We start from the raw sequence: 10,157 nt of genomic DNA, 5'->3' as shown, positions 1-10,157 counted from the left end.
TGCGGCTGTATCACAAGCAATCGAGATCTTGCCCTATCCACAGCTCGATTGGCAGTGCTCTCGGCGCTTTACTGAAACAGCAGCGCGTCATACTGATAGGACCCAACCTTCATGGAAGAAGACCTGACCGCCGATAATCGACGCCTACTTTGCGGACATCCCGCGAACCGTGCGATAAACAAGCCCGGACAATGATGTGGGCAGTGGAAAGGCGCAGTGGAGGAGTCAGGCTATACGACGAAAACAGGTTGACTTATGAAGTCTCTAACAGGTGTTTAGGCGGCAGCCGAGTTTTTGTCCTGTCTTCCCATGCTATTTGCCGACAAAACGTTGCTGGATCCGATTTTGGTATTTAACGTGAACCATGGGAGTCTCATAATGATCCTGGTAAGCTTCATGAGTCGCTTAGTAGTACCATGATTGACGCGCCATGATGTATATAGCATGCCCGCGGTAGGACGTACATGGCGAGTTCCTCTCTGAGTCTTATGAGGATGTCTTACAGCTTGGCGGTAGCTTTACTTATTCTGGCATTCATTGTTGCTAAAGCGCTCTGGAACAAACATACACGACCTGCCCCCTTTCCCCCAGGTCCATCCGCGAATCCACTGGTCGGTAATCTTCGGGATTTCCCTGTCAGTGACCCTCACCTAGGTCTCATGGAAATGGCCAGGAAATACGGTGCGCTTTGAGCAGGTATCGTGCAAGTTGACGGCTTAGTACCAGATATCGCAGGCGATGTGATGTACTTCGACATCGTGGGAAAACCTCTCGTCATTCTTAGCAGTCAAGAAGTCGCATCGGACTTGCTGGAGAAGCGAAGTGCAATTTATAGCAGCCGCCCACGCTTCGTTATTCACGAGATGTGCGTTTCGTGCCGCGTTCGATGGCTTCTGATCATGCTCACACCAGCTGCGGTAGGATTGGGTGGGCGGACATGCTTGTATTCCTGCCGTATGGAGAACAGTTCCACAAGCAGCGCAAGTTCTTTCAACAGGCTTTCAACAAACGAGGCTGCCTTGCATTCTGCCCAACTCAGCTGTCCCAAACACATGTGCTCCTGCAAAAACTTTTGCAAGACCCAAAGCGTTATGAGGACCATGTACGACAGTAAGGCTATAGCCAATCTCGTTTGTTTTGGGGTCTGACCATGCACCATAGATTTTCTACCGCAGTGATTATGGAGATAACATACGGACACAAGGTTGCTTCCGATGACGACCCTTACATCGACATCACGGAGGCGACGAACAAGATCCTCATGGAAGCAGGCCATAACCTGTCTATCATTGACTTCTTCCCTTCGCGTGCGGCATTCTCGTTATAGTCTGAATGATTTACTGACAGTCGGTAGTCAAATACCTCCCGAGCTGGTTTCCGGGAAACTGGTTCGGCCGCCTTGCAAAAGGTGAGCCATCCCTCAGACAAGTCGCTGTCTTCTTCCTCATGTGTATTCTACCAGATGCAGCGCCATTTATTCAGAACATGCGCGACATGCCTTTCGAGCGGGTGCGCCAACGGATGGCAAGTGTCTCATTCAACCTGCCGCTCTCCGCTTTATATTGAGCGTGATGCGCAGCCTGCCGGCGATGCCTCCCCAAGCTTTGTGTCGACGCAGATCGAGGATCTACAACGCAATGGAGGAGCAAGCTCCGAAGATTTGCAGACTTTGAAGGCTGCCTCATCGCAGATGTACGCGGCTGGCGCAGAGACGGTTTGTGTTTTTGCTGCTCGTTACTTCACTCTAACATTGATCTCGGCCGTAGACATGGAGTACGCTCATGAATATAATTGCGACAATGTTTCTCTACCCCGAAGCCCAGCGCAAGGCACAGGACGAGCTGGATAGTGTTCTCGGCGGAAAGAGGCTACCTGACTTCGATGACCGCCGGTCACTTCCTTATCTTGATGCGGTCATTAGCGAAGCGATGAGATGGCACCCGACTGCCCCGTTTGGTATGCATGAGTCTGCTTGATGGCCTCGTCAGAACGACTGGATTGTAATTTTCTCTAGCCACGCCGCACAGCAGTACCGCGGACGACATCTATCGCGGCATGTACATTCCAAAGGGTACTACCGTCTTCGTCAACAACGTGTATGTCTTCTAACTTTTGGCTAGTTCATCTGGATGCACTTGGCTCACAGTGGGTACGCAACAGCGCAATTTCCATGAACGACAAGATATACAGCAGCCCTACCGAGTATCGACCAGAACGCTTCCTCCCCCCTCAATCAGAGCCGCTGCCTGTAAATATTGGGTTTGGCTGGGGCCGCAGGCGGGATCCCTTTGTCCTCTAAGAACCGCAAGTTGGCTGACTGTTGGCTAGGATATGCCCGGGACGGCTCCTGGCTGACGCCAGCATCTGGATCGTCGTCGCATCGCTCCTAGCTGCCTTCGAAGTTGTGCCGGAAAAGGACGAAGAGGGACAAGACATAATCCCCGAAATAAAGTGGCTATCTGGTACCACAAGGTCAGCATCTCGTTGTTGTCATGTCCGAAGATGAGCCTTGCATAAGATGCTGACAGGGCCTCATCGACAGCCATCCTGCACCATTCCCGTGCGCAATACGCCCGCGATCGGACAACGCTGCGCAGTCGATTACTCGGCTCTGATCATGATGACGAGTCGGATAGAGACGTATGTACCGATGATCGTATGCCTTTACTTCGTAAACTATCTGGAGATACAGGTGTCACGATGTTGAGGTAGGAATGCTAAGCTGCGGCCTTGGCTTGCGGGGCGACGTGAAAATACCCGCCACCAAGCAACAGTTGATAGGAGGCGCGGTTCTAAGGCGTCTCGTCAGTCAATCTCACTATAGATTCGGTGAGCGATTCACGGGCGACGCGGGGCACAGCACGAAGGCTGTGCACCGCAGCGGATTTGGGTTCGTGACTGGTTTCCCACGAACTGACAGGATACTATGCATGTCATGAGTTTGTCGCTGCCCCCACTTCGTTCGCCTCATTCCTCCCACCACCTCGCCTCATCCTTTGACCTAGAGCTATTTCATCTGACAATGGCCTTGCGAACGGAAGACGAACTCCCTTATGCCAAAGAGTACCTGCGTCTCCTTTCGCTAACGGGGTTCCCGAAATATTTGCGCTTGCCGGCCAGACTGGACCCTGCCTTCTGTCATAGTGCATTGCAGATATCACCCGACGGGAGGAGCGTTCAGATCAGTATGTCGTTATGTATGGTCAGCCAACACAGTATTGCTCATCGCAGTGTAGAAATAGAACTCTTGAAACGACTTACGACGAAAGCTCCGAATCGATACATGTCTGCGGCCTCCGATTACAGGTTTCTCACCACGCCATTTTGCTGCAAGGCCTATTATTTCGAGATGACTGTCTTGGAAATTGCTCAAGGGTCGTACGTGACACTCGACCGCATTCAGTGGCATGCCGTATCTGAATATATTTCTTCGCCGTCTCGTGGGTATTGGGTGCGTGGCGTCGCTCGTACCACTCCGCTCGTTTGATGCTAACCGTAGGGATAGGCTTACCATCGATGTCGACTTCTTTACATACGCCACGTTATCATACTGGAGCGACGGTACCTTCAACTTCAAGATTGAAGGACATAGCGTGCATCACGATGTAGTTCAATGTGGGCAGACTTTCAGATGTAAGTAATCAATCTCCACATATATTATCGTACACTGATCGATATTGTTCATATACGCAGCCGGAGATGTGGTCGGGTGCGGATTTCGCGTGCTATATTGCTCTTTTTATATTACAAGAAATAGGATGTGTTCAGGTACAATGCACTTCGGAATAGCCTTGTTGTCACTCACCTTATTTGCTAGATGTGGTTCCAACGCCAGAATTTGGAATGTTCCTCGAAGGGGCTGTCCCACTCACTGTTGACCCCAAAGTGTACGCTGCCCATACGCCCAATGCTTGGATGGCGCTTCGTGTCAACTTCGGGCAGGAGCGATTTGTGTTTCCTATTACACGACTCTGCACGTCAGCCAACCTACAATCAAGTGCGGCTGCCTCACTTCCTCCGGAGATAATGTCCTTTGTTGTTCGGCATGCCACGGACGATCCGAGTCCACTTAGACATGGCAGCTATCAAGATCCTTCAGTTTCTAGCATTGGTTTGATCCGCCGGCACAATGCCTCTCTAGGACGCCTCAGCTTGGTGGACAAATATTGGGCCAAAATATGTCGGCCTATGATGCTAGAGCACGTGTTGCTGACGTCCGCAGATGCAATTCCAGTCCTGTCGCTCTTCATCCACAAACTACGATTGCTTGACGTCCCCAGGCCCTGTATCAAGCGGCTGTGGACAGCCACGCCTCAGGATCTGTCGTCTGCGTTTCGTATGCGGCTCCTCGAACGCGTGCTTCTATCATCGCTTCCCCGCGACGCGCTAAGCCTCGAGGAGTTGTCCTGTACTCTGACCAGCCGTTCATCGCGGCTCGTCTGCACAGACTGCCAGTGCGGATCCCGCGACACTATCTCCCAGCGCGTGTACGGATCGTGTCTCCCACCAAGAATAGCCAAAGCAATCCCGGCTCTTCTTCGCACACTCGGTACGGTCAAGTCCTTGCGGTTGTCGAACAGGGCGTTCAAGAGCGTTCGCGATCTTGTTCGGATTATGGGCGCGCTTCGCGGTCTGGCCTTCGTTTACTTGGACGGAATCTGCTGGTCTGATACATCGACCGCCGGTTATGCTCATCTCCCTACTTGGATACGTCGTCCGGCTAGTCTTCGGCGGCTGTATATAGCGGACCGGTGCGGTGGCCGTCGCAGAGACAATGCCTTCGTTATCGCCCTATGCTCCATCTTCGTCAGCACAGCTGGAGCTCGCACGGATCATGAAACCCCTTTGCCCTTGCAGCCTTATTTATCCCCGACTGACGCCACTGAGATCCTGAATATAATCTGTGGGTTTGTTTCTTCCCTGTATGTACACTATGGAGGGCCCATCGATATTCAGCTCAATGAGCGAGACAACAACTACTGTGGGAGGCATTTTTTATCATGTCTCCGGCCGCGTCTTATGTCGGCGCATAGGTACCCTAGAAGTGCGCTTCTCTAACACTCAGCCGCCCTTACACGCCGAATTCTTGTTCAGAAGATCTACCTCGATGAGGGACTATGCACAACTCGTCTCCGTCACCATATCGCTTGCTGGAAATCTCCCCACATACACATTGGCGGAATGTTTCGGCTCGATGTGTCGCAGCGTCGAAGGCGCACTCCGCCGGATGTCCAACTACCCCGCGCTAAGCTGCAGATTTCGCGCTACCACTGTACAACTCGCCAGCCGCGACAATAGCTGGCGGTGGATGCTGCAAATCCCGTCGTACATGCCACTCCTAGAAGCTGAAGGAGTCCTCCAAATAGACCCCATTGTTTAGCCACTACGGAGCTGGCCACCCGGCATGCAGACTTCCCACTTGGTAGTCGCTTGTCCTACCACCTTTAGATGGAAGTGGAAGACATCAAGAGAAGTATCTCGAGAACAAATCACAAAAGTAAACCAATATCCCTTTCACTTCTCCTTTTTCTCTTTCTCTTTCTCCTTCGCACGCTTCTCCCTGTATCTCGCCCGTCCTGCAGCCAACAGCTTCTGGTCGAGGTCCGACCATGTGACCAGCAGTCCGTTTGCTTCATGCGGCTGAAATCGGATGTCGAGTTTCATCCCACCAAGCTTGCGCTTCTGTGTAGATAGCGGGCGGCGCGGCGACTTTGGCACGGTTGGCGCGTCCGGCGGGGGCGGCGTTATGCGAGATGCCTTTGAGGGCTCGGTGGGAGGTGCGGCAGCTAGCGCGGTGAAACGCGGTGGTCGCATAGGCTGCTTGCCTCGTGCCTTCTCCGAGAGCCCGCCGAGCGAGGAGACCTTCCCAAGCGGCTGGGCATCGACATGTTTCGCGGGGAGCGCGCCGGCACCTGTCGTCGAGCGCAGCTGTTCCTGCGCCTTTGTCCCCACTGTAGTGTGCGGCCGCGATTCCGCGCTCATCTTCGGGGCTCCCTCCTGCCTCTTACCCTTTTCCGCCTGATCCTGCTCAATTTCCCTCGCTCTCCCATTGCCCTTCTTTTCCGACTTCGCACGTGCAGGCACGACCTTTTTGGCAACTTTCTTCTCCTTCCACGGGGGCATCTCAGGCGAGGACGGGATTTCAATGATCTCCGTTGAAACCAGCCGTCGTTTTTTGGGCCGCGCGGGCGCAGAATCGGGGTCTGATGGTGCGCGACGTTTCAAGACAGGCAGGGGCTTCATGCTTGCGGCGGACGGGGAGGTGGTAGCTACAGAGGTGGGCAAGGTAGAGACTGAGGGGACGGCAGAGGTAGCGATAGTGGTAGTTGAGGTGTATTGGGTACGCGCGCCATTGGAGGCAGAGGCGGATGTAGAGGCGGCCAGCGCAGTACGCCCTGCTGGTGGCCTGGTCGGCGACTTTGCCAGAGAGATGAGAAGCGGGGTACCCCGGGTCGGGGACGATTTAGAAGTAGACTTTGAGGTCGATGGCTTAAGTTCCGGAATAGAGTCTCGAGCTTGCGAGCTCTTGGTTCCTTCAATGCTAGCTTCCACAAGTAAGTGCCGGAGAGCAGAGCTCAAAATCGCCTCTGCAGACTGTTTACGCATGAACGACGGTGCCTTCCACCCCTCGGCATCGTGATACATCTTCTCGGTGGCCTGCCCCGCCTCCTGAGCCACAACGTTACTTGGAGCAGGCTCCGTGACGTTCTGAACATCTTCTGCTTCCTCCGCCGCAGCCCCCCTACGCTCATGCACGATCGCAGCGTCACGCAGCCTATCGGTAACTTCCCTGAGAGCCTCGACGCCATTAGGATTCTTAGTGGTCAGCGGCACTAAACCGCCTGTAAACAGACGTTTGACGCTGCCCAAGATACGACTCGTGGTAGAGGTGTTCGCAGTTTGTGATGACACCTCCACAACCGGCCTGCCCGCGAGTGCAGCTTCGGGCAAGGGCTGAGCATCTGCTTCTTCCTCGCTATGTGCCTCTTCAGTTGGTGGGATCGCAGGTGCTGCAGCAGGGATAGTGGGTGACGTGTCCAGACTCTCAGCAACCAGGGCGGCGCGTATCTCCGCGACGACGCGCGCGTCGTCCGAGTCCATCTCCTCATGCTCATCTTCCGGCTCATCTACCTCATCCTGGGCCACATAGTCGCCAAGGATTTGCTCGTCCATGACACTCCCGGGTACCTCGTCGGTGTCCATCGTATTCTCCCAGTGCGACGACGCAGGCGAGCCCACAAGCTCGTCCGCTGCCTGTGCCTCGTCCTCCGCGTCCTCCTGAGCGTCATCCGCGATTTCGACTGTGGCTTCCCGAGGGTCGCCCGCGGCTTCAGCTGTAGCTTCTGGCGTAGCCGCCGGGCTCGGTGCATCGTCCACGGGGCCGCTCTCAACGCCATCGCACTTCGACTTCAAATCCTGGACGGTTGGTGGAATATGTTCACCTGACGGCAAGGCTACACCTTCCGCGGGCACGAGTACATCATCTGCAGCAGAGCCCTCTGGGTGCGGAGGCGCTGAAGCATCCTGACGGTCGCCCTCGCGCTGGGAGCCAGCCCGAACTTGCTCCTGCGAGTCTGTCGCATATGAGAGACTCTGCGCGACTCTGCTCTCCTGCGAGTCGACCTGCGCCTGCTGATGCGCGCCCGCCTGAGGTGCGTCCTGCTGGTCCTGGTCCTGACTCGGTGCTGCCTGTTCGGCCTCCTGCACCTGTGCGTGACCTTGCGCTACATCCCCGGCATCCTGTGCCCGAAGAGCGTCCTGCTGCCCCTGCATCCGACCCTGTGCCGCCTGTTCGGCCTCCTGCGATTGTGCATCGCCTTGCATTTCATCCTCGGCGTCCTGCACCCGTGCTTGGCTCTGCGGCTCGACCTGCGCCTGAGATGCGTCCCGCTGTTCCTGCACCTGCGCGTGACTTTGCGCTCCATCTCCGGCATCCTGTGCCTGTGCTCGACTCTGCGCCTCTTCCTCAGCATCCTCCACCCAAGCTTGCGCCTGCTCGGCAACAATGATCTGGCTCTCCGGCTGCGTTTGGCTCTCCTCCACGACCCCGACCTGCACCTGCCGCTCTGGGCCATCCAACGCCTTCAAGACATCGAGTCTCTGTCCCTCGACCTGTTGACCCTGACTCTGGCTCTGGCTCTGACTCGCCGTCGTCCCGCTCGTGTCCGAGTTCGGCACGAGCACGCGGCCCTGGCTCATGCCCTGGACGGCCGCGGGGAAGAGCAGCGTGCCCGAGAACGCCCTGTTCGGCGGAAGCGCGCGGCCCTGCCAGGCTCGCCGCGGCGTCGACGTCTTCGGCGGGCTCGTCCACGGCTGCGAGGCGTGCACGCGTTGGCTCGCGGCCGGCTGGGAGGTGCGCACGGGCTGGTTGAGACTCAGCTGGCTCGTGCCCAGCTGGCTCATGCCCGGCGCGCTCGCGGCCGGCTGGCTGAGGCTGGGTTGGCTGGCGGGTCCGGGCTGGCTCGGGAGCGACTCGCTTGTAGTCGGCGCGCTCGACGGCGGGAGTTGACTAGCGTGCTCGGACTGACTCGGGAGCGACTCGCTCGCGGTGGGCGCGCTCGACGGCGGGAGCTGGCTCGCGGGCAATGGGGGCGGCGGCGGCGCGCGCGCCTGCGTGCTGTCCGGCACGAGCACGCGCCCCGGGGTCGGCTGCGATGGAGAACGGAAGGACGCACGCACACGCTGTGCTGGCGTCGGCGCGGGGAGGCTGTAGCTGCTCGGGAGCGCCGCGGGTGACGGGACCTCGGGCGAGAGCGTGGGCGGGGGTGGCGTGCGTGCTGCGGCGGTGCCAGAGCTCGGGCTTTGCGACGAGAGCGGCTCGCCAAACGCGTCCTCGTGCGGGTCGCTCGACGGCTCGTCGGCGCGCGCGTCGTCGACGTCCATCAGCTCGTCGACATCTTCACCCTCGGCGTCGGCATCTTCGTTCTCGGCGTCTGCGTCTTCACCCTCAGCATCGGCGTCCTCGCCCTCAGCGTCCGCGTCCTCTCCCTCTGCATGATTCTCCCCGATAGAGTCGTCTGATACGAGGGCGCGACGTGGACTACGCCCATACACGGATGGTGACCAATGCGAGGGCGTCCGCGGACAATTATCTTCTTCTGAATCAGCATGGGCGGATGGAGTGCGTGGCTTCAGGGAGGGTGTGTGCGGTTTCGATGATGCAGGCGATGTCGAAAGGTCAAGGGCGTTGCGACCTATGGCGGACGTAAGGTCAGACAGAGAAGAGAAAGGAAGACACGTACGTTTGGGTGGCGTTCCCGGTGGGTCGCGCTTCTTCTCAGGCGCAGCTGGATTGCAAGGACTCGAAGGTTCGTGAACTACCAGAGCGTGTCGTGGTCAGAATCAGAAAGAATACCATGTTGAATCCAACGTACCGTGTTCTACATTTTTCACACCATCCCAGCTCTCTGGTGGAGGTTCAGTGCGAATCTGCGGGAGGTTGAGCCTGGCAAGGATCAGTTAGAAGAGGAGACTCTTACACGCCAACGTCGCTGGTGCGCCTTGACAGGATTTACTTTGCTCTTTCTCGGACGTTGAGCCGGACATGGCGGCTTTGGCTCAGGGGTTCCATCAGGAGAAGAGCTTCGTTGTCGTCGCCCGTATGTGAGAACTTCCATGGCTTGTGTATGAGCTGGTTGGGAACTACTTGAGCCGTCTGCGGAGTTTTCTGCTTGTTTCCTGAGTTTCAAAACGTTCCTTTCCCAAGGTTGGAATTCATCAGCGTCCCACGAGAAGCTGGTCTACGCACCCACCACCATTTCCCTCGCGTAGCCCCTGAACCCACAGATATATGTCGCTGCCCGTCTCGATGCCTTTCGGCGAGCCTAACATGCTGGCGCCTGTAGAGCCAAGCACATTGAAAGTGCAGACTTCGAGAACGAGGTGTCCGGAGCTGGACATGCCCATGCCTGGATTGGGCACACGGGCGAACATTGGTCGGAAGTCCTTCATGCTAATGATAGCAGTCTTGAATGACGATATAGAAAGCGATCCATACACAGGGTGTCTGTCGTTCGGGAATCGTGCAGGTTGGTCAAACAAAATAAAACATAGTCCACGTACTGTCTGTAGACCTTCATCGCCTCCTTACTGAATCGCACAGGAACGATATACTCGCGATCAGACACGTGGGCCCATATCCAGTTATCTTCTCCTTC

At 56.5% G+C, this 10,157-nt stretch overlaps 2 protein-coding genes across 2 annotated transcripts; one reads left to right on the top strand and one right to left on the bottom strand.

Moving 5' to 3' along the window:
* Positions 1-494: 494 nt before the first annotated feature.
* PHACADRAFT_197047 (uncharacterized protein) lies at positions 495-2,299 on the top strand (the record flags this gene model as incomplete). Its single annotated transcript, XM_007397240.1, has 10 exons — positions 495-681; positions 736-865; positions 922-1,110; positions 1,162-1,307; positions 1,355-1,408; positions 1,463-1,509; positions 1,580-1,714; positions 1,767-1,956; positions 2,015-2,096; positions 2,161-2,299. The coding sequence occupies 10 exons, from the start codon at positions 495-497 to the stop codon at positions 2,297-2,299; spliced, it is 1,299 nt and encodes a 432-aa protein (XP_007397302.1).
* Positions 2,300-9,473: 7,174 nt separating this feature from the next.
* On the bottom strand, positions 9,474-10,003 carry PHACADRAFT_258588 (uncharacterized protein). Its single transcript, XM_007397239.1, has one exon. The coding sequence runs from the start codon at positions 9,949-9,951 to the stop codon at positions 9,718-9,720; it is 234 nt and encodes a 77-aa protein (XP_007397301.1). The 5' UTR covers positions 9,952-10,003; the 3' UTR covers positions 9,474-9,717.
* Positions 10,004-10,157: the final 154 nt, after the last annotated feature.

The sequence above is a fragment of the Phanerochaete carnosa genome, assembly GCF_000300595.1.
Source record: "Phanerochaete carnosa HHB-10118-sp unplaced genomic scaffold PHACAscaffold_6, whole genome shotgun sequence".
Lineage (NCBI taxonomy): Eukaryota > Fungi > Basidiomycota > Agaricomycetes > Polyporales > Phanerochaetaceae > Phanerochaete > Phanerochaete carnosa.
The sequence above is the reverse complement of the archived record's forward strand: the minus strand, read 5'-3'. Positions and strand labels throughout refer to the sequence as shown.